This window comes from Berghia stephanieae, chromosome 3 (genome assembly GCF_034508935.2).
Source record: "Berghia stephanieae isolate SIO BIC M18660-M18661 chromosome 3, UCSD_Bste_1.3, whole genome shotgun sequence".
In the NCBI taxonomy this organism is placed as follows: domain Eukaryota; kingdom Metazoa; phylum Mollusca; class Gastropoda; order Nudibranchia; family Aeolidiidae; genus Berghia; species Berghia stephanieae.
Genome location: NC_088362.1, coordinates 87,680,954 through 87,708,453, shown reverse-complemented (window position 1 = coordinate 87,708,453; position 27,500 = coordinate 87,680,954). Strand labels below are relative to the sequence as shown.

General features: G+C 33.4%; 2 protein-coding genes and 1 pseudogene across 5 annotated transcripts in view; 2 read left to right on the top strand and 1 right to left on the bottom strand.

Annotated features, from left to right (window-relative positions):
• The window catches only part of LOC144969376 (transmembrane protein 45B-like), a 12,924-nt pseudogene extending 9,101 nt beyond the window's left edge, over positions 1-3,823 (top strand). Inside the window, exons 7-8 of the transcript XR_013644750.1 lie at positions 1,925-2,082; positions 3,662-3,823. The product of XR_013644750.1 is annotated as a transmembrane protein 45B-like (transcript). The remainder of the gene's footprint in view (positions 1-1,924; positions 2,083-3,661) is intronic.
• Positions 3,824-10,564: 6,741 nt separating this feature from the next.
• LOC144968742 (transmembrane protein 45B-like) lies at positions 10,565-25,804 on the bottom strand. Of its 2 annotated transcripts, none has more exons than XM_078907376.1 (8): positions 25,647-25,804; positions 20,709-20,883; positions 19,580-19,691; positions 17,212-17,370; positions 15,237-15,380; positions 13,760-13,885; positions 12,724-12,881; positions 10,565-10,828 (listed from the first exon to the last, which is right to left on the bottom strand). In XM_078907376.1, the coding sequence occupies exons 2-8, from the start codon at positions 20,799-20,801 to the stop codon at positions 10,658-10,660; spliced, it is 963 nt and encodes a 320-aa protein (XP_078763502.1). In that variant the 5' UTR covers positions 20,802-20,883; positions 25,647-25,804; the 3' UTR covers positions 10,565-10,657. The 2 variants fall into 2 exon arrangements, with proteins under 2 accessions (XP_078763502.1, XP_078763503.1); XM_078907377.1 differs by lacking the exon at positions 25,647-25,804 and adding an exon at positions 25,256-25,340.
• A 74-nt stretch (positions 25,805-25,878) lies between these two features.
• Positions 25,879-27,500, top strand: part of LOC144968743 (uncharacterized) — an 18,001-nt gene continuing 16,379 nt past the window's right edge. Inside the window, exon 1 of one of the 2 annotated variants that reach the window (XM_078907381.1) lies at positions 25,879-25,954. The gene's annotated coding sequence lies outside the window, so the exon portion shown is untranslated. Of the gene's footprint in view, positions 25,955-26,004; positions 26,152-27,500 lie in introns of those variants that run through there. The other variant, XM_078907380.1, reaches the window with a different exon arrangement.

Genomic DNA, 27,500 nt, shown 5'->3' with positions numbered 1-27,500 from the left:
CGCAAAATCCCATTCTTCTAGAACTTTAATCATCGATAGAAATGTGTTAAATAAGTGGTGGGCTATTTATTATGTTGGAATTTCCCGAAGATAAAGATCACCCAGACCAAAGCATTTTGGAGCACCTAGTATTACTAAAAGTCAATAACTTTATTATCCAAAACAGAATTACCATGATATAATCCCTATCTTCTTAATTGTCAACGAATGGGATATAAGCGTGGTCCTCATTTACAAATACAATACTAGATATTATTGCTGTGGCGCTTCTGTTATTTTTACAATTATTATTATTATTATTATTATTATTATTATTATTATTATTATTATTATTATTATTATTATTATTATTATTATTATTATTATTATTGTAAGTATGGGTGGTATTACAATGTTGTATTTTTATGATTATTTATGGTATCATTTTATGCTTTGGTTTCATTTACCTTTTTTTCTCACTTTCATGTCTGTTGTCATCAAATTGTATGGATTATTGATCAAAATCAAAGTTATTTTTGTTTGTCTTATTTTGACTATGGAACTGATACTTATCATAACAGACCTGCCTACTTGAAATAGGAAAATGTAATAAGTAGTTTTCAGGGTAAATAACATCGTAGACATTTTAACTACCCTTAAAAATCACCAGTTTGTCCTTATAATGCGTGGGGGAAAATATTTTTAACTCTATGTGATAGCTCTGGCACCAGAACTTCGTTTTCAAGAAATGACATTTAATTAAAAACCTTTATTATATCCAGCTCGGGATTTAGCCGTAGTACTACGGGAATTTTCGCGGTAGTGAGGAGGTCTGTTGTGATGGTTATCAATATTTTATTTTTATTTTATTTTATTTTTTTTTTAATGAGAAAAACTGATTGGAAATGTAAAAGTGATGGTGATAGTGGTAGTGATAATGGTAATGGTGGTGGTTGTAACGGTGATGATTGGGGTGTAGTGATGATGGTAATATTATTATTGTTATTATTATTGATATTCTTCTTCTTCTTGTTCTTCTTCTTATTATTATTATTATTATTATTATTATTATTTTATTATTATTATTATTATTATTTATTATTATTTTTATTATTATTATTTATTATTATTTATTGTACGCATTGATGGTAATACGATTGTTGTATTTTTGTGTGGTGTATCAGTTTATTTTTTGGTTCCATTTACCTTTTTTTCTTTTTTTTCCACTTTCATGTATGTTGGCATCAAATTATTGATTTATTGGCGAAAGCCTAAGATTGAATAAACTTTGAAACTTTGAAAAAAAAAAAATTCCGTTTAAGAAAAAGACAATTAATCTTTTAAAAGTCAAAAATATCGAAGATCACAAACAAAACGTCTGCCTGCTAGGCATGTTACACATCATATTATTATTATTATTATTATTATTATTATTATTATTATTATTATTATTATTATTATTATTATTGTTATTGTTATTATTATTATTATTATTATTATTATTATTATTATTATTATTATTATTATTATTATTATTATTATTATTATTATTATTATTATTATTATTATTATTATTATTATTATTATTATTATTATTATTATTATATTATTATTATTATTATTATTATTATTATTTTTATTTTATTATTATTATTATTTATTATTTATTATTATTATTATTATTATTATTATTATTATTATTATTATTATTATTATTATTATTATTAATATTATTAATTTTATTATTATCATTATTATTATTATAATTATTATTATCATTATCATTATCATTATTATTATTATTATTACTATTATTATTATTATTATTATTATTACTATTTAATATTATCATAATTATTATAGTTATCACCACCATTCTTATCATTATCATTATCATCATCATCATCATTTTATCATTATGAATCATATCAATATTCTATTCCAGGTGGAGAATCATCTAACTTAGATAGAAGGGATCCTCGAAATGTCATCTTTGTCAAGGCCATGTTTGGGATGCACTTTTTTGTCAATCTCGTCATCAGTTTGGTGCTCTACTTCATCGTATACGTCACACTCAAATTACACGTTGGTATCCACATCAAAGTAAGATTAAATTTTGGGCGAGAGGGATTATGTGAATGTTGAGTATCTTTATAGCGACAATTAGAAATATCTAGAAACAATTGGGTGGTGCAAATAATGGGTAAAATATAGCATTTTTTCAGAGGCCTAGATACATACCTTGTGTAATTGATCTTCTAATTTAAGAGTGAGATGGCATTTTATTTTCTAGTCTAAATATAGGCAGGTTGTCAATAAAGAGCATCCATCCTCGCTCTTTTACGTTTATAAATCTTAAGAATATGCCTAAACACCATGAAACTAAAAGTGTTATTCCACCTTATGATTCATTGTGTAACCTATTGATTATTAGTCCTCCGAAGGACTTGACACATACCTACTTCCAATGAGTTTGGAACCGGAAGAGTAGAAAGTGTGACGTCACGACTACTCTCTCCTATTGTCATTTCATTACCTGCGTATCAGTTAATGAAATCTGCTGTCATAATGGATGGAAAATGCAACCAATTTTTATTTTCATCTGAATTCTAAATTTCAATCAACATCTATAACTAATGTAATTTTTATGAATATCACTCTTTGCCTTTCTAATTCGTGTTCCATTAGGAATTTATTTTAATGAATATAATTGATGAATTGTGAGGCTTTGCGGTCGTGTTGTGTGACACTTGCCTTCCCTGTTTGGAGTCCCGATATGGGTGGCGCAAAGTCGAGTCCTTATAAAATACTCTTTATTCACATTCACTCATCGCACTCAAGTGTAAAAAGAGAAACTGACTGGAATGTGTTGTTGCCAATAATGCCTAACTGGCAGGATGTGTCGTCCAACTTGTTAAATGTTGTTGCTGGCTTGGGAACCATTGTTAAGCTTTATGAGCGTATTTTGTGGATATATCTTCACATTTTGTTTGCTTGTTTCTATATTTATCTGGTTGTTTGTGGTAGGAGGTTGTTTCTTTTATATCGTGTATAATATCCATACTAACTATTGTATACCAATATCAAAGCTATCATTAAATCAAACTTGTCCTGTAGAGCATCTAAAGGCATATTGCCTGTGTAACGAAATGACTTTGGTTTAAATATAAATCTCTGGTTGACAATGAATCAATGCAATGCATACCTAAGCCGTAACAATGAGACGTAGGGACCAACCATATCACCAAGATCTTGGTACGGTTTGGACCGTTTATTGTTGTTACTCATGGAGCAGGTATTCCACTGGATGAGCCAGGACCGTCCCGCTGATCAAACAAATTAATGTATTAAAATTATAAATGAGTGTTTACACCGCCTTGATTGTTGTTGGTTTGTTGAAAACATTTCTTTAGCCAACAACAGAAACAAATAAAAAACGGTAATACAAGGCGATACTTGGCGTGGTCGGAGTCTGGCCTATTAAAAGTCGTAGACGAGGAGCGTAGTTTTGGTGACCGTACTTCCCTTCTGCGACAGTCACCCACTTTGTGACAGCCTGTTTGGTCTTTTGTATATATATATATATATATATATATATATATATATATATATATATATGATAAAACAATGCTATTTATTCATGAAATATTTAACTTGTTCTCTTATTTTATTATTCACACAGAGTCCCAGGTATTTTGAAGATTACGACCACCTCCCAACACTAGAGAGACATTTGATAAAGCCTACAACCAACGGGTTTTTTCATCGGAAACCAGAACGGCCAGCGTCATCGGATCATAACCCTGGAGATTCGATAAAACTTCTAGAAGATGTGGAATGTTAATGTTTAAATAGGATGTGTTTAAACTATCGCAAGTTCCCATGCAGGGACGGCTGGTAATAATGGGCAGGGTGGGCAAATACCAGCCTGTTTTTTCAATTTTTATGCTGTTTTACCATGTCCGAAATAATCTAATTTAAATTAGATAATTTTAAAAGTTAGTACTTAAACTTGATACTTCGTACTAAAATCAATTTGTGTGTATTTTTGATAGATTGAGAATCACCATGCACCCCGTAATGCATAAACCAGGATACGCTCCTGTTCTTTTTATCACCCCCCCCCCCCAACCAACCACTCCACTCCGCCCACATCGTCATCTCATCGTCACGTCGCCTGACGCTGAACTCCGAGTTTGCTGTCTGGCCTCTCTAGTTCTAGGTCGGGCTAATTCAAATGAGCCCACCTTATAAACCAGTGAACACTAAATAGAGATTTTGGCAAACGAACTTTTTCTTATTTATTGCCTTACTTGTGCTGGTACCATTGATGTAATGACATTGGGAAGGTTCCAGTATTGAATTAAATTTATTAATTTACTAATATTATATCAAGTTAGTATTAACTTGTGTTGTTTTTATATTTTTAAATCCGTTTAAATTATTTCTTTTTTTTTTTTTCTCGTTTTCTTTAGTGCTTCTCAAAACTCATTTATTTTAATTTTTTAATTTTTTTTTTAACAAATTTTTTTTTAATTCTTAAAGTAATTACCGCTGTATTTTTATTGCCAGACTAAATATTTTTACAAAACAATGTATATTCTATTGTATTCCCTCTAATAAAACAAAACACTTTTATTCAAAAGTCACGACTAAATAAATATATAAAATACAACCACCATTTTGGTTTTCTCAACAATTGAATTAGTATACGAGAAATACTCTTCTGAGAAAAGAGAGAGTTGAATTCTAAGTTATAGAGGAAATAAATACGTTTAAAGGAAGGGTGGGCAGATTCCGTACTTGCCCGTCCTGAAGCTAATACATACATAAGATAGTTCGCGATGAAGAGGCGGGAAGCTAGGGGTTGGTTGGGTGAGGAGTAAAGATAACACGGTCGTTATTGTTGCATGAGGAGAGATTGGTAGCATTATTTTGTCTTAATTGTATTGTATGAAGTATTGACGAAAGCCTAAGATTAAATAAACTTTGTTTTTGTTTGTCTTTTTTTTGACTATGGAACTGATACTTGTCATAGCAGACCTGCCTACTTGAAATAGGAAAATAAAAATCGTAGTTTTCAGGGTTAATAAAATCGTAGATATTTTAACTACCCTTTAAAAAAATCACTGGAATTTTCGTCTATTATAGGTATCAAATTTTAAAAAAACGAGAAAAACTGATTGGAAACGTAATAATGATGGTGGTGTTAGTAATGACGATGGTAATATTATTATTGTTTTTATCATCATCATCATCATCATTATTATTATTATTATTATTATTATTATTATTATTATTATTATTATTATTATTATTATTATTATTATTATTATTAGTGATTTTACGATTGTTGTATCTTTTGTGGTTATTAATGGTATCAGTTTATTGTTTGGTTCCATTTACCATTTTTTCCACCTTAATGTATGTTGTCATCAAATTGTATGATTTATTGGCGAAAGCCTAAGATTGAATAAACTTTGTAATATCGTATGGTAATCATCATTGTCGACGACATCGTCGTTGTCATCATAATCATCATCATCATTAACAAAAACAACAACAACATTAACGACAAGTACTACAATAGCAATAAATACAATATCAACATCATTATATAATTTCCGTCATCGTCTCCACAACTATCATTCTAACCAACGGCACCACCAAAACCACTACTATAATTACATCCTCCCTCGCCGTCTCCTCTTCCTCCTCCTCCTCCTCCTCCTCCTCCTCCTCCTCCTCCACCACCACCGGTACCACAATTCCAACCACTACAACCACCGGCACAATCATTCTAACCACCAAGAGAGCAGTAAAAATGATGCAATTTGAGCTCTGAATGAAACTCGAGTCAAATTGCTGTTTTTGCTTCTCGATGAAAACTTTAAAGTTACTACGTACTACTGAAAACCAGTAATGTAACAGAAATATTAATATCGCCGTTGAGGGATTAAAGCATCTCTTTAATTTTTCGAGTGAACGAAATGAACTTGTATTGTCATGGTGTTGTCGCATTATGTCTCGTCGCTTTATTTTTTTGTTGTATTCTCTTTCGTGATTCATTTTTGATTCCGTTTAGAATAATTAAAATCTACTGGTATTGTCATTTCATCGTGAGTGTGATTATTTGTGGTTGAAATATTTTATTTTTTTTAAGGTGAAAAAAAAATTAAAAAATAAATAAATAAATATATATATATATATATATATATATATATATATATATATATATATATATATATATATATGACCGAATCATCGTTGCCCCACCACTATAAATAGGCTAGAACCGCCACTGTTCCCATGTATTCCCTGTGACTGTGGAGGGTTTATTGATTCAGTTTCACAAAATTGTAAAAGACTTTTTGACCAACCAGGGTATTATACAGGGATAAATCACATGTTGGACATTCAATTTCAAGCCTTAATACCGAAATCTGAATTAAACCGCAATGTCTAGTTGCGGGGAGAGGGAAAGAGAGAGAGAGAGAGAGAGAGAGAGAGAGAGAGAGAGAGAGAGAGAGAGAGAGAGAGAGAGAGAGAACTTATCTATTAGACGTTGTAGATGGTAAAAAAAAAGTAATAAACAAAAATGAATATTAAAACTTTTTTTAAAAGGAAAGTGCTAGCAATTTTGTTCAAAACATTTCTTGTGCCGACAGCAAAAACAAATTGTAAAAATGGTAATACAAAGCTGTACAAGGCTATAGCCGTAGATGATATGATGAGTGTGCAAGTCATTGAATCAATTACTATTACTCAATTTAGTTTCTTCATATTATAAATTCAACGAGCATAATGTTTGAATTTCTGCTGAGCTCATTGTTCTAAACCGAAGAGTTAAATATTTTGACTCTTCGAGGAGAAATCCTTGTTTTCCATTGGGAATATTTCTGCCACCAAGAGCCAATGCTGCATTCTCGCCAGATCGCGTATTGTCAATCAATTATTTATAACAATAAAAGACATGAAGGATTCTAAATGGTTTTGTCAAGGCTAACATTTTGTTTTCAAATCATTTCGTAAAGTAACTTTCATTTGTCATAAATTGGTTGATAGGAAGCGGGCTGGTTTGTAATAGGGGAATGTGCATATATCAGAAAGTCTGATAGCCGAACTCAATTATGAGTTTGATTTAACATTACTGTAATGGACCAAAATTTGAGTTGGTTTGAGAGTATTTCCATTACAGCCCAATTCGGGTTACCAGACTTACAAATAAAATAAAACGTGAGCTTTTATACAGCGCAATATCCACTAAACCTACTCAACGCACTTTACAAAGGATCCCGACCAATAGCAACACGTAACATGTAGAACGAGACATGACGCATGTTAGGCGAGGTTACAATTTTTTTCAATACAGGTAACGCTGCCAAGTACTCATTTTACACCTGAGTACGGTGAGAGAATGTGAGTAAAGAGCCTTTTAGAAGGAAATATCTGAAGGGCCCATAATTTTGTCGGTCGACATGGATTCAAGAAACCTCTGTTCAAGGTCCATGGTGCAAGATCTCCAACAGTGAAAAAAACAAAAAAGAAAAAAAAAAGAATTGGTGAAAGTCTCTGTCGCATCATTGTCATTACATAAGAAGCAGTTAAATACAATCCAATGCGTGTGTCAAAATATTAGGAACAATGCTCTGGAAGGCTACTCTTTCTGTTTTTATTTCATTGAGTGTGTGTGTGTGTGTGTGTGTGTGTGTGTGTGTGTTGATGTGTGTTTATTTGTTGTTGTTGATTTGTTGTTTTGTTTTTTTTTTAATTTGTTTTGTTCTGTTTTTGTTCTTGTTTTTGTTTTTTGGGGTTTGTTTTTTTGTTGTTGTTTTTTTTTGGCTTGTCAAAATATGATGATCAATGCTCTAGAGCAGTGGTTCTCAAAGTGGGCGATATTGCCCCCTGGGGAGCCGATAAGGTACCCCAGGGAGGGCGATGAAAGCAAAATTTGAATGGGAGGTGGAGGGGGGGGTGTGAAGTCTCACATGAGGGGGGGGGGGGCGATGATCAGGAACTACTAGAAGTCAGTTATTTTGATTTTTTAAGCAAATCTTACATCATGGGTGAAACTTTTTTGCCGCAGCCATACGGGAGGTTATAAAGACTGTTTTACACAAATACCACGAACCAGTAATGAAGGCTTTATCCTGAAGTAACAGCACGATTCAAAGGCGAATTGATGAAATGGCAGGAGAAGCTGAGGTCAATTGATTCAGCTTTTGAAAGTGACTAAATTCACCTTTCAATTTAACGAGAGAACTTCTCTTCGCACGCACCTTAATACGATTCAATAGTCTGATGTCACGCGCCCGGCAACGGCGGCCATCTTGGTTCTAAACAAAGAAAATCATTACTTTTTATTTTTCATGCTGGCTAAAACTTTTCATATGCCTTGTGATCAGAATGTGTAAAAGTCAAAACATGATCAATTTTATGGGGTTTTTTTCCTCTAGATAAGCTTTTATGCTCGCCGGGGATATATTCCATACGGGCGTCCGCCATTGTTCCGATAGTTTAGAGCCAGTGTTACTAAGTTACCATGCGTCATAAGGAAGGAAGTGACATTACGACTGTTGAAGAGGATTACAGACACCAAGAGGGCAACACTGTACAAAACTGTTCGCGATTATTTCGAAGATAGGAAATTCCAATCACAACCGTGGTAGATTATGCCACAGATGGGGCAGTTGCCATTGTAGGGCGCTATCGTGGCTATACAGCATTTTTGAAGGAGGCTGTGCCAAACATTTTCTCATTACATTGTGTGATTCACAGTCAACACCTAGTGGCTAAAATTCTAACCCAGCCATTGCATGAATAGCTGTACATCGCCAACGCGCACGTGCTCAATACGCGCCTTTTCAAACAGCTTTGCTTTGAGAATCACGAGGAGTTCAATAGGTTACTGCTTCACACAGAAATTCGATGGCTTTCTAAAGGGAACTGTCGTGCTCGATTATTTGCACTATTCAACTCCGTTGTCCAGTTTTTACAGTCAATCAGTTTTCCAATCGCTGACCAGCTCAACGAAATCAAAGACAAAATAACTTACCTGTCTGATGTCTACGGAAAGATAATGAACCGAACAAGTGTGTATGCAAGGTGCCGAACAAAGCAAGACAGAAAAATACAAGAAAAAAACATCCCAAAAATCAGGCGACTTCGACTGGGGATCGAACGTCAGACCTTCTGATTTCCGGTCAGACCTGCAACCATTATACCACAGAGGCTCCCGATAGTCGGGGCAATTTTAATACGACCTATATTCTTCACAAGGGTACGCATGTTTCGCTGTGAACCCTCGCGTGCATCAAACAACACATACATTGAACACGAGAGGACGAGGAAAGGGACGAAGACATTTGAGTTGCTCCATTTTATTTCTATTTTTTTTAATATCAAATTAATAAATTAAAGAGAAGGCACCAGTGTTAGATAAACTGAACAATTGTGAATGAAAGGTGCCAGACAAAGCAAGAAAGAAAAGGACAAGAGAAAAAAATCATCCCAAAACATCAGTCGACCTCGATTGGGTATCGAACCTCAGACCTTCTGGAGGGAGCCTCTATGGTTTAATGGTAGCACGTCTGACCGGTTATCAGAAGGTCTGTGGTTCGATCCACAGTCGAGGTCGACTGATTTTTTGGGATGGTTTTTTCTTGTATTTTTCTTTCTTGCTTTGTTCGGCACCTTGCATACACACTTGTTCAGTTCTTTACCTTACACCGGTGCCTGCTCCCTAATTTCTTAATTTGTCTACGGAAAATCCAACGAACTGAACCTTCAGTTACAAGGTAATGACATCAACATGATCCAAGCGAAATCTACTATATCCAGCTTCATAGCAAATAAAAATCTTCCTAATTACAGGCGTTCCCTCTGCCTAAGAGACTCCACTAAATATCCAAACCTTAAAGACATTGCAGAGCATATCTCTGATGACAACATTCGAATCTTCACAGATCAAATTGAAAAAATTGAAGTTGAAATGAGAAATCGCTTCCAGGACCTCCTTGATCTCGATGTGCCAGCATGATCCTGAGTCCATAGCAGTTTGATATTGTCTCAATCCACCACCCAAGATGAACTGCTTGAACTGCAAAATGGTTTCGAGTTAAAGCCCCGGGGGAAAGTATCAAGATTTCTGGTTGATAGCAATTTGTTGCAAATTTCCTGCACCTTCCAAAGTCCAGAATCGTCTCAACATTATATATAGAGGGGATCTGCTACTACAACTGACATCCATGACCCCAAACATTGACAAACTCGTGGACGCACACCAAATACATCACATTAAATTTTAATGGAATGGCCACCAAGTTGATGTAATGTTTAATTCTTTTTTTTTTTAAGTGCCTTTGATGCCAGAGAGAGAGAGAGAGAGAGAGAGAGAGAGAGAGAGAGAGAGAGAGAGAAATTTGCCCAATAATATCGCCCAAAAGTATATTTTTGTCTTTGTCTGCCCTAGTCATTTTGTGTTGATTGTGAAAAAGCGGGATTGGAAGAGGGCGGGGGGAGGGCGTGGACTGGGTCACACAGTCCTTGGGGGGGGGGGGGGGGGGGGGCGATGACCCAACTAAGTTTGAGAATCATTGCTCTAGAGGACCAATTTTTTTTTGTTGTGTTATCTTTTATGTTGCTTTTTTATTCAGTTTTAAGATGTGTTAATATTTGGCTAGATTGTGGTTAGTGGACTGTTGACGTCATAGTTGATGCTAGAGCAATCATCCACACACGTGTCAGCCATGGTCTGACGCTTTCTGAGCAGTTTGCGGGGATAGCTCTCCGAGTCCGTGGCCAAGGGATTATAATGTAACTGATCATAGCTGTCTTTCAATGCCTGTACCTGTGGAAGGATTTTAGGAAAAGGTTGATTTATATTTTCAATGATGTTGAGCGTTCATGGTTGAGCGTTTATATAGTGCGATATATAATAAACGTGTTCAACGCATTTTATAAGAGGTCCTTGGACAAAAGCAACACTTAACATGTAAGAGGAGATGTAACACTTCCTTAAAGGTCCGGTTTGACAGGGGTTTTAAAGGGTATGTGCCATTTTTTTTATGTGCCACTCAACTGAAGGCTGGTTTTCCAAAACGAATTCTCGATTTTTTTTGAGATTTTCTATCCAAAAGATAAATTGAAATGTAAAATTTATTTTAAGCATCAATTGACACAATAATTTTTCTAGATTTGTGAGAATTATGATTAAAAATTGACCGAATGAGAAATTTTAGAGGAGATAATAATCAATATCTCAAAATAGGAAAAACGGAGTTAGGGAGTTTTGGAAAACCACTCTTCATTCAAAACCAAAAAAACAGAACACCACACAACATAGATTTGCAAGGAGGTAGCGATTATTTGGGCAAAATGGCCAGAAAAGAGGGAGATGTATTTGGTAAATGTTGCTAAGTGTACCAATATAGCTAAATAGGCCCGGCTTTTTTTTAAATTAAACCCAAAACGAAAGAAGACAAGAACGAAATTAAACTAAAAATATAAAACAAACAATCTAAAAAAAATTTTTTAAACAGTTAAACAACTGGTATGCAAATACTAATAATAATGAGAAGGTGGATGCATTTCTTCATCAAAATAACACAACAAAACAAAAAAGAAGAAACAAACTAAAAACAAAAATTGAAAAGAAGATACAGCAAAACAAATGGTATGCAAATGTTGATAGCAATGATAAAGACGTGCATTTTTCCAATTGAAAAACAAAATTTTCTTTTTTTTTAACAAATAAAAAGACAAATGAAAGAGCAATGCATTAGATTTTGTTTGTTTTTTGTTTTTTTTTGTTTTTTTTTTTTTTTTTTTTTTTTTTTTTTTTTTTTTTTTTTGTTTTGTTTTTTTTTTTTTTAATGAAAAATTGGCCTCTCGCGATTTGTATCCGGATTATCTAATTTACAAGTCTGACTGCTTAACTATTACATTACAGGACTACTTGACTCATAGCAATTTTAATCATGTGATTCCTAATATTTTTTAAACTTATAAAAATAACGCTTTTATTTCTTCTTCACAAATGCAACATGGGCTGCACCATGTTAAACCCCAACCCTATTTTAAATTATATATATATATATATATATATATATATATATATATATATATATATATATATATATATGTGTGTGTGTGTGTGTGTGTGTGTGATAGAGAGAGAGAGAGAGAGAGAGAGAGAGAGAGAGAGAGAGAGAGAGAAAATTCGTAGAATTAAGAAATTTTGGATTCAATTTCAGAACTTCATGAGCATTTTTGAACAATTAAAACTTATTGAAAATAAAATTTGATTCCAGGATGCATAATTATAAGGATCTTGGAGTGATATCTAATCATTGTGAGGGCAAATTGTTGATCTGTAAAGTTGACTATGACGGCTTCAATATTTATCTTCTAAAAACTACGAATATTTAGATTTCCAAGTAGGCAGGTCTGATATATATATATATATAGATGTGTGTGTGTGTGTGTGTGTGTTGGTGCTGGTGTGTGTGTGTGTATTATCAGACAGGCAGAAATGCAAACTCTCAATCTGATGGAGGGATATTGATGTTTGTTGATGATGAATAGCATAGTACGGGAAAGGAAATCATGTATGCGCACATAATTTAGTCCGAGGCTACAAGATATATCACTTTTATCATTAATGTAAACAGATTTCTTTCAAGGTTCCAGTAAATACATTTTTCGGAAAGTAAAGTATTCAGGGATTTGGTGCCATAAGTTTACCTCAATCCTAACGCCATAGACAATCCGGACAGCCATGTACATGACAACATAAGTCAGCAACATGACCAAAAGGTTGACAAAGAGATGCAGACCAAACATAGCCTTGATATAAGTCACATTGCGCGGTGCAGTCAAATCCAAATCTGACCTTTTCCCCCCTGGTAAATCGGGAATGAAATCGGCGAATAAGTGAATAAATAACATGTCCATCTCAGAACTCAACATGATTGCATCTTTACATAATAATAATAATAATAATAATAATAATAATAATAATAATAATAATAGTAGTAGTAGTAGTAGTAGTAATAATAATAATAATAATAATAATAATAATAATAATAATAATAATGATAATAATAATAATAATAATAATAATAATAATAATGATAATAATAATAATAATGATAATAATAATAATAATAATAATAATAATAATAATAATAATAATAATAATAATAATAATAATAATAATAATAATAATAATAATAAATACAATGATAATGATAATATTCATTTGATCGTGCCTTCCCTCTGGAGAGCTCAAGGCGCATTACAACAATACATAATAAAATGGCTTTTTAAAAAAGTGTTGTAGGTTTATAAGAACAAGTTTTGTGCTTGTATGCTCTCCTGCTTTTTGAAAATTTACATCATATCCGTCAGCATTATTTTAGATTTGTTGCAATATGTATATTATTATTTCCTTTAATGAAAGTTGCTACTGCAGCAAGTTACAATAGTCCAGTTAAGATAAGGTAAAAGCACATTCTAGTTTATTACTTGCTTTCTATTTTTCATATGTTCTATTTGAAATGATTCATTTAATGTGATGCTTTAAATAAAAACCGCCTTGAGAACTATCAAGATCAACTTGCTAGACGTGTCATCTAAGTGCTTTGTACTTCCGACGACGTTTACATTAATGGGATTTTTAAAATCTCAAAGTCGGTTTTGATTCATTACTTTCTCATAAAATTTCTTTAATACGATATATTTCAATGAATATATGTTTCAAACTCGTTTTGTTTCTTACCCGGAAAACTGTCCCCAGCATACAGCATATTAGCCATGTGGAAAAACCAGGTACCGACTGTCAGAAGGCAGTAGGTTCTCACTAGCAGAGTCCAGACGCCTTTTTGCCAACACACCTCTAGAATAGCTGATCAGAAAAATAAAGAGGATATCACGTACCTACAGTGATATGGGGATCAATCTTAAGTTTGTTAATACCAAAAGGGATTTAAGTTTTCTATCAGAAATGGCATGATGAGATATACTTTATCTTCTTCTTCTTCGTTCCCGTCACGTCACATGGTCAGTCCGGTCTGGTGAATGAAGCCCACAGTGGTCCTGAGGTCGTCCTCACTGCCGTACAGCTTCTTTGAGTATGGGGTTGGGTCAGGCCAGAAGTTCCTTTTCAACTGGTTGCACCTTGGACATTCCATTAGGACATGATGTCCATTTTCATTTTCAAGTCCGCAGTCACATTGTCCAGAAGCACCTGAGATATACTTTATAATATCCTTGGAGCACATGTCAAGTATGGAAATCATTGTTATCATCATACCACCGTTTGTCGTCGTTGGCCTCATCATCTTAATCTACTACTAATGACAATTTATTGGAAAAACAACAATAAGCAAACACCAAAACAATAATAACAGCAGTAATTACACGACCAATACAACAGAAAAATGGTTTCCATGAGAATGTCAGTTTGACTGAAATGTCTGCATTTTTTCTATGAAACAATTTTCAAAAAATTTAATTCTCAATTCTTTAGTACCCCGTCTTTTGATCTCAATTTGCTTAAACACCCGTTTAGTTTGATTTTTTTTTTTTTGGGGGGGGGGGGGCTATATTTTTTCGGCCTTGACGGCATTGCTGTTATAGATTTATTCATTATACTTTCTATCATCCTGTCAACTTGTGAATCAAATAATGAATATGAGTCAAGTTGTGCGGTGGTATATCGAGGTGTTGATTGATTGTCTTATTGATTTCTTTACTTATCAAGCATTTTTCAATGGGCAGGATGTAGATGAAGAGACTTTTTTTTAAAGACAGGGTATGTAAGTTAAATTTTGAAATGTCTATCATGGCAAAGATAGAAGACGAACTCGAATCGCGATGACATCTGGCACCGTCTCCAGTTAACTGCGGCGTTGGGTTCATTTCTCATTGATGATATAATTTTGTTTAAATAAAGTGCAATTAACCATATTGTGAATAAGGCTAAAGGATATAAGTGAATGATTTGGAAAATTGTATTTTCAATGTGAAAAATAAAATTCTTGATTTAATATTTATATTAATCGAGAAAAGAGAACATGTAAGAAACGAATCTATTATAATGATTACAAATAGAAGAGTCAATATGGAGTATGTATTTCTAAGACTTTTATTGGAATATTACGCATGTATGCCCGTTCGGCTTGTATGCTCGTTTTTCGTGATTCCCAATTAACAGGTATTTAGGTACTAAACTTTCTCATTCCGAAACAACTTACTTGTAATACATAAGGTAACCGTCACAAAGATAATGATGACGTGCATCACGTGATCCGCTGGCTCTCGGCCATGCATGGATGCGTGGTTGTACATACTCACACTGAACCATATAAAAGCCGCCATCGCCGTGATGTAGTTCATGCCTGGAGGAAGGGGGGGGGGGGGTAAAAACGTGTGATTTATATAGTGATACTAAGCTGCAAGAGGTTGTGGACTGTAAAAAGCAATTAATAAAAAGGAATATAGCAACTTCAGTATGAACAAAATACCAAACACAGAACGGTTTCAAGATCTTATCACAAAAAGGACTTCTGTTTATTATTTTTTTTCTGCCGTCTATTGGGGTTTTTGAGTAATGTGTTTATGTTTTAATTATTTGTTTGTTTTTTTTGTTGTTGACTGAAGAAGGGTTTTGTGCCCAAAACTTTTGTTCTTTTTTAAAGCTGATTTATTCATTTTTGTTTATGATTTTTCATAGCGCAATATCAACTAAGATCATGGCTTCTCATGAGATGGAACTGGAGTGAAATATTGGCTATATGTGCCCAAAGCGCTTTACAATGGGGTCCCAAGCCAGCAGAAATGCACACTTAACAGGTAGGACAGACTGTGGTTCTGGCCTCCGGAGTCGTTTCCTGGGATAAGGCATTTTACTACAATACGCCACGCGACTCAACTATGAATGCGTATCTGGTTCTAAGCAGTTCTATTGTATAAATATAGAGCTGGGGCTTATTCGCGTTTATATAGTTTGAGACAGACAATCGCAATTGTTTGCTAGCCTTTGGATTGGGCGCTAGTCTATGGCAAAGTGTTTTCCGCCAGATCTAACAGGCCAACCCACTGCTGGGTGGATAGGGGGGGGGGGTCAAAAAAAATATTGACTGCATCCGGGAATCGATCTCTGTCCCTTTTGCGTGTGAATCATGTACTCTACCAACTGAGCTTTAAAAACTTCAATATTTTATATGCTGTTAAAAAAAATGACACTCAACGGGCGATTTTTACAACAAGAAATGGAAATATGTTTCATATGGAAGACTTAGAAGATAAAAGAAGCATTGCGTAGCGTATTGAGGATGGAGAAACCCGTGGAACTAGGCCATAGATATGTTCATGTTCCTCTAACTTGTTTGATACTCTTGGGCGCTGGTGTGTCGTAGAGCACTCTCCGCAAGATTAATAACGACCCTATCATTCAGGCATTAATTCTATCTTCTCAAATTCAAGATCAGAAACTATTATACTTTCTTATAAAGGAAAATCTATAAAATTCAAATTTAATTCGATATGATCAGAACATCACTTGAATATGAACGGATATTTAAAAACTCGAGCTTTTATATCGTGCAATATCCTATAACAGTGGTCCCGATAGCTCAGTTGGTTAACCACTCGCTTTACAGGCTAAGGGACCGAGATCGATCTCGGGTAAGGTCGAGATTTTTATCTGACCAGCAATGATTGGGTATCTGGATGTGTTGGATCTGGCGGAAGGTACTTTGCGATAGACTAGCGTCCTATTCAAAGGGTATTAAGCAATTGCTATTGTCTGCTTCACGCTATAGAAACGTGATAGGCTCGGCTCCATGGGCCTACAGATGTCTCATTTAATATCCGATAAATGTGTGCTAAAAACAATTTAAATTGGGTCCCAAGCCCACAGCAACAATTAAAATGTAGGACGATATATGACCCATGTAAGGCGCAACTACATTTTTTATTTCAATAGAGAAAACGCTCTTAGCCGTCCGGAACTCAAGAGAATGTGTGTAAAGGACTCCCCTTTGTGCCGCCCACAATAGGACTCGAACCAAAGACATTCAGGTCGAAGACAAGTTTTATAAAATGAGTCTACAACTTACCTTAATATATGCGCCTCCTGGCACTGCATGAGATACTTATGGTATTGAAATTGTAACTTTTAGATATATAGACGTATTTCTATTTTTAATTAGATTTAATATTACCTACCTGGATAAAGAGGTTTCTTCAAATGAGTCATCAGATCGACGACGCCGTGTATCAAGAAGGTCCCATACATTGTCATATGTTGTTGGTACACAAGCTTCACAAAGTGGCCATTAGAATCCATATACCTGACACCACCCTCCGTGAATTCGCCAAGAAAGGCTGACAGTAAAGAAGAATTGATGATTACCAATCATTTTACATTGAATATGTACACAGACGCTATCTACATAAAATCTACAATTCATTAATGTCAAAATACCCTTCTTCTAACAACATAAATATACAATTCATCTTGCAATCTTCCTCAGCCTAACTTCTCTCTCTCTCTCTCTCTCTCTCTCTCTCTCTCTCTCTCTCTCTCTCTCTCTCTCTCTCTCTCTCTCTCTCTCTCTCTCTCTCTCTCTCTCTCTTTCTTTCTTTCTTCTGGCATATTTTTCATGGGGATAATATCCAGTCAGTATCTGGTACCCTTTTTAAGTAGATAATTTTGTTCAATTAAGGAGTTGCACGTAAACCCATCGTACCGGACTATACAACGATAATAAAATGAATATAGGACAGCGAAATACATTGTTTTTGTTACGTTCTTAAGTGTTGTTATGGTAATGTAACAATGACTATCCCGCACAAATCTTTGGGCCTCTTTTTCGCTCACGAAGTGCCCAAATTCGCGACAAAATATGGGACGAAGCCGTTTCGTACATGCTATTTTAAAAAATTAATTACGACGCTGTTTATAGATGAATATGACTGAAAGTTGGCACACAGTTAGAAAAGAGGTCATTTTAGTTTATGTCAAGCGACAAAACTCGTACGATTACCAGAAGACCGTTAAAAATAGATTTTTACTCTTTAGAGTACAATATTTCTAAAACTACAAAGAGGAGAGATTTTGTCGGTCATAAGGTTATATATGCACATTTCTTCTATTTATATTTCAAATATTCTCACAAAACATCAATCCAATTTGCATTTCAATGAGTGAAAATATAGAGACGGCCATTTTGCTCCACCATCGCGCGACACGAAAATGACGTGAGCGAGGCAAGGCTGCCAGGTGGCCAGACTTTAACCTGACCAAATTCGACTTCAAAAGTGGCTAAATAGAAAATCATATGGCTTTCAATATTAAGACTGGCCCACTTTGAACTAAATTGTAACAAACAGAAAATTGAATAGACTAGGATAAATGTCAAGAAACAAAATTATATATTTGGCCACATATGTGGCCATCTGGCAACCTTGTTCGCGCCGACGGACGACACAAATCCTCGCGCGCTTTTTTAAAATTAAGGTATTGTTTCATTGTTATGTCATAGGGATAGTAGATTAACACATTCTCTCTCTCTCTCTCTCTCTCTCTCTCTCTCTCTCTCTCTCTCTCTCTCTCTCTCTCTCTCTCTCTCTCTCTCTCTCTCTCTCAAATAAATACTAGAACTAACATAAGCCATGGTCTCACGGGACTGATTGATAATAATTCAGCAGGCATTTTTCTTGTCATTTGTATGGGTTGTAGACACAAGATTACACTTCGGAAAAGTTCCAAATGATCAATATTATGTATATTTTAAAACAAATTTATAGTTGACCCTAGCCATACAGCTCTAAAACTATACAAGTTAGAACTCTTCTGGTGTCTTTTCTGATAATTTTGCCATAAAATTGCCAAGATTTACTATCTAATTCCACGTATTAAGCGAGATACAGCCACAAACCAGAATAAAACGCAGAAAAAGCGTCCCATATTTTCCGTATTTTTTTCTCTTTGTGAGTCATCCAAGTAAATGTCATCTTTGGAACTGCATAACTTTGTTAGATATATATTAATGGATTGTCAAAATTCAAAAAGATTTTTACTCAGTGGAGATAGGGCTTTGATTTAAGAGTAGTATTTCCTACAAAAATAGAAAACAAAAATTTTCATAGTCATTGCTATGACCATCATCTTGAATAATGTCTACATAATTGATTTTGAATGAAGATATATGGCTTATTAACATAGTGACAGCATATAACTTTACAACATTATTTTAGATTTAAGCAAAACGATGTGATGATATTGTTTAAGATTTAGATATTATGTTAAATGATTATTTTTCTTAGACAGCTATGAAATGTGTTGGATCTGAATCCAATTTTTCATTTGATAACTATTGACATAAGCATTGCATCGTTTTAAAGAGCAATGCGATGAGATTTCTAGAATTTTTGGGAAACAAAATATGTAACATTTCACAATATAGACCTTTTATTCTAATTTTGTAATCAATTAATTTAAAAAATTACATTAATTTTGTGCTCAAAAGATGAATCCATGGTAAAGCTTAAGATAATGCATCAAAATTTGATTGAGAATTTCGAAACTGACCTACTAGTGGAAACAGAATCTTGAAAAATACGATCTCAAAAGGAATCGATTTCTTGCCGATGATGATAGGGTAGCTGATTCTTGGCATTACTTCTTGACCCAGACTTTCTCCCTTTGAAATTGAAATAAATAAACAGTTAGACTCTAATTGTGTATAGGTGATCCAACGCGCCCATTTCTGATATATATATTTTTTTTGGGGAAATGAATTTTGCATCAACAATTGATGAATATAAAGGCTTATGATTAATTAATAAATTTATTAGAAAATATAATAAGCATCTTAGAATTGGTTTAGGTAAGTTCAATTATATCAAATAAATCAGAAATCGCTAAATTATTTCATTCATTGAGGTACTCACTAACCAATACCAAAATCGTAACATGTATTAAGCCTGAAATACAATGTTGCAATAGATCAAACTTAAAGAGGGATCAGTAGGGTTCCAGTTGGAGAAAAAGTGTTCTTTAAAACCCGAGGTAATCATTTCAATACATCATTGTCGTGAGTCAACTCGATGGGCGTTCTATTGACATTTTAAAACATAATGCAAGAAAGGTATAACTATTTATAATTTTGCATATCTTACAAATTCTAACGAATACACATTTATATATATAAACATTCCTGAAATTTTAATATCAAATACAGTCAAAACATGTGAATGTTTCTTTACTAAATTTCGACAACTCTTTATCATCATTGATAATTAATAAAGCCTTCTCATATATTTTAAACATAATGCGATACAATTCATTAATATTCCAAGTAACAATTATAAAAATTTCCAAATTATAATACAAATTGTAAACTTAGTTAATTTGTTTAAACATATTTCGACCAATTTTCGCACATGATAAAATAATAACCTTCATATATTTACAAATGCGATATCATCAAATCGATTCCGCAAGTAACAATTTCAAAATATTTTCTTCAAGTTATAACTATGTTTGGTAGCTTTAGTAAAGTAGTAAGTAAAACATTTCGTATCCAATATCTTCAGACAGCAATGAAGAGAATAATAACCTTTATAAGATTCAAAATCGAAACCAATGAGTATTGTGTTTATCTATACTATGTCAATAAAATAAAAAGAGACATTGAATCCTCACATCTCTTTCTTACCAGAATGTAATCCCTGTAGGCATTGAACATCCACCAGAAAGCCATGAGGGTGAAGAATATCCCCTCGTCAATGTGACCCCAGTAAGACCCCATATTTAAGGTGTGTTCTAGGTGTCTGATACCTAACACTGCTGTGGTCTACTCCACTTGTTGGCGATGGTGTTCAAAAAAGATTCTGAAAATTCAATTTTTTTATGACATAACAGTTAATATGGCGTATTTTGCCTTACAGTCGTCGTAGCAAGAGGATCAGCCTCAGGACAGAGTTGGGGGACCGGGGCCGCTTCCAGCGATTGTCAAATGGCCTAAGTTGTCATGAAAGTTATTGATCTTATAAAAATGTTGGAAGTTGTTAATGTTATCATTATTATTATTATCATCATTATCATCATCATCACCATCATCCTCATCATCATCATCAAAATATTATTAAATTACTATTATTATTATTATTATTATTATTATTATTATTATTATTATTATTATTACTATTATTGTTGTTGTTGTTGTTGTTGTTTTTGTTGTTGCCTTCGTCGTTGTTGTTGTTGTTGTTGTTGTTGTTGTTGTTGTCATTTATTCAGAGAAAAATCTTGGTAATTGGCAATGAAAGGCCAAAATAAACTATTGAACTTGAGTTTGAACATGAAAGTTATGATTCTTCTTCTTCTTCTTCTTCTTCTTCTTCTTCTTCTTCTTCCTCCTCCTCCTCCTCCTCCTCCTTCTTCTTCTTCTTCTTCTTCTTCTTCTTCTTCTTGGACTTCGCTAATACCTGGGTTGAAGAGTTTTTGCCAAGCTGAGGGTGATTTGAATCGATCGATCTTTGAAGGACGACTTTTCTGGCCAAATTAATATTTGGACACGTGTCTTTCTAGAGTACAGCAGTTAACTGATTAATGAAAGGAATAGGTTTGTTGGCTTTCGTGTAATCATTGACGTCACATATTCTGGTCTCCTCAAGATTGGTAATAGTGTTCTCTATAAGTCTACCTCACCCCCCACCCTCATATCCACCCCCAACCCCAACCTCAGCCACTTGATGACACACTTGTGCGCCGCCCACGACAAACCCAGAGCTTTGACGACTGTTGTCTTTAGTATCAGTTATTTTGCTACTGTCACCAATGGGGCCCTTAAACACAATACTGTCATACACTGACAGAACCATTTTTTTCCATTTCGGCCAGAAAATTTCTACTTCAAGTATCAATCATTAAGGTATTCCCCAGATTGTCAAAATCGTTTAAAAGTCTGAAATCTGAAACTTCTTTCAAGAAATGTTAGATTTGAGATAGTTAGACAATTTTGACAAGTTCCTGGGGTCATAATTATCCATCGATATTTGAAGTAGTGTACTGTCAGTGTTTTAATAAAGGTGTTTTGTCAGAATATGGCAGAATATGGCAGAATAAGTATAAACATGAAATCAAAACTTTGAATGGGGCACCGAGTTAACACAGTTCCTCAAACCCATTAACTGCTCAAGTAATTTCGCTGAACGCTCTGACCTTCGACGTACTTTGGCAAATGTATTGTTCCGAATAATATGTTGATATGATTAGAATGGGTAAACCATGTGAACCAGTTGAGCAGCCGACTTGTTTTATTGTGGTTAATTCTCTGGTTTGTATCATAGGGTATCACCACGGTATCCTAACAAACCAATTATCATGGGTTACCGTTTCACACCCTTCTTTGTGTTGTCAGTATCAATTTGTTGTTTTGGCTTCTGTTCTTGTTAATGTCTTGTTGTTTTTTCTTTGTTTGTGTGTGTGTGTGTGGGGGGGGGGGTTGTTTTGTAGGTTTGTGTTTTGTTTGTTTTGAAGATTTTTAAAGGTGGTTTTTGTTTTGTTGGTTTTTGTTTTGTATTGTTTATTTTTTTGTGGGGGGTTCTTTGCTACTTTTTTTTGTAAGTTTGATAATTTGTGTTGGGGGCTGGTACATTTTTAGGGGGTTTTTTGTTGGGGGGGGGGGGGTAATCATTTTGTTTATTTTGTTGTTTTGTTTGTTTTGTTTTTTTGGGGTTTTTTTTGTTGGGTTTTTTTTTTTTTGTTTTTTGTTTTTTGTTTTGTTTTTTTTTTTTTTTTTGTTTTTTAGTTTGGGGGGGGGGTTGTTTTGTTTGTTTGTTTGGTTTTTTTGTTTTTTTTGGTTTTTTTTTTTTGGTTTGGTTTTTTGGATTTTTGGATTATTATTTTTTTTGTATGTGTGTGTGTGTGTTTTTTTTTTTTTTTTTTTTTTTTTTTTTTTTTGTTTTTGTTTTTTTTGTTTTGTTTTTTTTTATTTTTAAAATCATTTGGGTTAGTTGAAATGAAAATTTCTGCTAGGATAGGTAATTTTTGGGGGCAGTAGCAGGCTATGAGTTTACGATGGTTACGGTAAAATGTATATATTGTGGTATTGCATAATCCGAAACAAACATGCACAATGGCAGACTCATATAAGTTAACGCATGAGTAGCTTTGGTATTTCATACATGGTGACTGGTGCCGCATTTGACGAAAGGTCAAGAACCAAATAATATTGACTTAAATAAGCAATTCCTCAAATACTGTTCCAATAACAAACAAACGAAGAGCTTTCTGTCCGCCTTTTAAGGCTTGACTGAAGAGAAAACTACATAGAAACCAGATATCGGACCTAATCTAAACTCTGTCGCAATAGGATTCAATTGTCTGATGTCACGTCCGCCCAGCAGCTTGGTTCTAAACAAAGCAAATCCGCACTTTTTATTCTTCATGCTGGCTATAACTTTTCACAAGTTATGTGATCAGAATTTATAATGTTTTTCTCCTCTGGATACACTTTTATGATCGTCGAGACGTATTTCATAAGGGCATCCGCCATTGTTCCGATAGTATAGAACCAGTTACTAAGTTACTATGCGTCAATACGAGTGAAGTGACGTCACTACTGTTGAACCCTATTGAGTAGGTTTCCAAGTACATAGTTTCTGGCTTTCGTCATCACGACTGCGAATGCCCATGTCGCAAAGGCCATTCAGAGCCAATGTAAGTTTACTCATGATTTTGTAGCGTCAATTATACAGTAACATTTCCTGGCTACCCTTTGATAGGTCTGACGCAAATTAGTCCCGTCCCGGGCTATGTACAACAGATCCTGCTAATCAATGGCTGATGGGTGGAGATAGGGGTCAAGAGTAATCTCAACCAGGGGCGTGGCTATATTGGTTGATTTGGTGCCTGGCACCACATCCATCTTTTAAAAAGTGGATTACATCATTTTTAAAAATAATTTAAAAAACTGAGAAAATGTATACACCGCCTCTTATTTATTTGAGTAAGTCTTTTCTTTCATTTATTTTCTTTCTTTCGTATTTTACAAATATAACATGTTTTAAGTCATTTTCTTCTGATTCTGGCACCACTTTATTCTGTAATCACGCCACGCCACTGATCTCAACTCCACTTGGTCTCTTTTCTTGTGATGCGAGTCGCTTACGTCACTAGGCTATCCACGTCTAATATCATTTTTCGTTTCTTCTCTTGGTTTTTAATCAAGAATAGATTGAGGACGAAACGTAATTCTTTGGAGCTTTCTTTCTTTAATTTAAAGCTTAACTTATTTTTTTCAATTCTGCGCATTATTTGTATCTAAATTGCTGGGGGAGATGTTATAGAAGTTTACTTTATTATTATTATTATTATTATTATTATTATTATTATTATTATTATTATTATTATTATTATTATTATTATTATTATCATCATTATTATTATTATATTATTATTATTATTATTATTATTATTATTATTATTATTATTATATTATTATTATTATTATTATTATCCTTATTATTATTATCCTTATTATTATTAAAATTATTATTATTATTATTATTATATTATTATTATTATTATTATTATTATTATTATTATTATATTATTATTATTATTATTATATTATTATTATTATTATCATTATTATTATTAGTAGTAGTAGTAGTTGTAGTAGTAGTAGTAGTAGTAGTAGTAGTAGTAGTAGTAGTAGTAGTAGTAGTAGTAGTAGTAGTAGTAGTAGTAGTAGTATAGTAGTAGTAGTAGTAGTATTAATAGTATCCTTATTATTATTATTATTATTATTATTATTATTTATTATTATTATTATTATTATTATTATATTATTATTATTATTATTATTATAGTATTAGTTATTATTATTATTATTATTATATTATTATTATTATTATTATTATTATTATTATTATTATATTTATTATTATTATCATTATTATTATTATTATTATTATTATTATTATATTATTATGATCATTATTATTATTATTATTATTATTATTATTATTATTATTATTATATTATTATATATTGTTATTAGCATTATTATTATCGTTATTTTTTTTCATCATCATCATCATCATCATCCTCATTATCATCATCACCATCATCATAATCATTATCATCATCATCACCATCATCATCATCATCATCATCATCATCATCAACACCAACATTATTGTGAGTAATAATGTCACCATTTATATAATTATCAGATTTGATACATTGCAAGCTTACCTCTATCATAAAATGTTTTTGTATCCTCTCAGAACATTGATATTGCCTCCGTTAAGAAAAACTGTCTATGATTATAATAAACCAGAGTCATTGATTATCAATTTGATAAAAATGCATCTCATAAAAATTAGTAGATACGTAATAAGAAAACATTTTGTAAATAAGCACGCGACGCTAAGGTACGGAAAATCCCGAATGTTGTTTAAGAGAGTTTAACCTTTCTGAAAAAATATAGAAAAACAAGGATAAAAAAGAAAAGAAAAGACAGAAAATATATTTTAAGGAATAAAAAAAAAAAAGAAAAAAAAGCAAATAAAATAAATATAAAAAAGAAAGAAATTATTTTCTCTCAGGATTAATTACTCTAATAATATGATCACCATTACTATACCTTATGGTATTGTATTGTTGTACCTATCAGGATACGCTTAACGTCGCCATCGTTCATTGGAGATGCGTAGGTAATTTGAGTCCTTTCCATGCATTCATCCCGAGGGAGCACACATTAGTATTCATAACGTAACACATCTACAATATACTTGAATATCTAATGAAATTGACTTCACTCAGCTCTTTGTTGTTGTTTTAAGAAAGCCAATTTGGTGATTTGTTCTCACTAAATTATATCAATCAGACTATAAACGTTCAAGGCTACACATAGTTTTGTGAGTTGGTACAGTTATCCGGCTGGTGGATGTTGTGAGTATTATACGACCATTGATATGGTGGGCGTCTCCTTCTCCTTCACCACAGCCTAGCATGCTTTTTTCTCATATTTTGAAAATCTTGTGCATGTGGTGTTTCATATGATTGTGTTCTGACCACTGTCTACAGATTGTGACCTGTCAATAATTTGTAACATTAATACCACTCCGACATAAAACCGTTTAGAGCCGGTAAGTCACATTTTCATCCAGCCTTACGCATAGTATTGTGTGTTGGTTCGTTATGTCCAGCTGGCGGATATTTTGAGTATTTTAATTTAGCACATAGCATTATATTTTATTTATTGATATTGTGGGACGAGTGCAAAAATGTTGACCTTTACACGACGTCTATTCCATAAATAAGTTTCCCTCCCATTTAACTCAGAAACAAAGTGGCACAGGATACTGAAACTTGGCACAAATAACATTTATTAATATGGTCTATTAAACAAAGCAACTGCCATTTCCGATGCACTTCTCGATTCTCTGTAACTAGTGGTTAGATGCAATGACGTAAGACGAATTGTCCATCTGTTTGACAGATTCTTTTGTTGCAAAAATAATGTCTTCTGCTGATTCAGATCTTTACCTCCGGAGGTTTTTGTTGTCTACTCTCTGGGTCCCAATAATAAACCTAGGTCTCATCTCCAGTGGCGAATCGATCTAAAACATGTTATGCTTTTTTCGAAATCGACGAATGAATTGTCTAGAGAAATTGGTGCGCGCCTCTTTTTCAGCTGGTGGCAGTGAATATGGAACCCATTTTGAGAAAATTTTTCTCTTTTCGAGTTTTTCAGTGAGTGAGAATCCGGTAAACAGACAATTTTGACATGAATTCTTCAGCAATCTCAGAGCATGATTTTCTTTTCTTTATCGATATCATCTCTGCCAAAACATAGACCTGATTGCTTTTCTAGTTCAATTTTTATATATTTTTATGCTTTTTCCTTGCTGATAAATAGAAGAAACGAAGTTGACGTCATTCAGCTCTGTATTTTTTTTTTATCCAGCCATTTTATGAGGACGTAGTCCTCACTAAATTATATCAATCAGACAATAAAGGTTTAACATTACACATAGTTTTGTATGTTGGTTCGTCATATCCGGTTGGCAGTTGTTTTTAGTATTTTAATTAAGCGCATAGCATCAATAGCTATCTGCCTTGTCGGTCAATGCGCCTGTTTTTATAGACTTTGTTCAATCAACAATTTGGTGAAACAATCCACAGGCAATTTACCGTCCTGTTATTGATTTATTTACAATATCACTTTGACGACCCAATAAGACGGATACAAAGGTTTTGACCTTCATAATTATCTGATCGCCAACTACAAATGTATTTTCCCCTGCCTTTGATGAGTGGTCGTGACTACGGTCCTCAGTGGGGATCTAATCAGTATTTAGAAAATAGAGAAAAACCAACGTACACGCACACAAATCCACTCATACATAAGCACACACACACACACACACACATACACACACACACACACATATATGTATATATATATATTATATATAATATATATATATATATA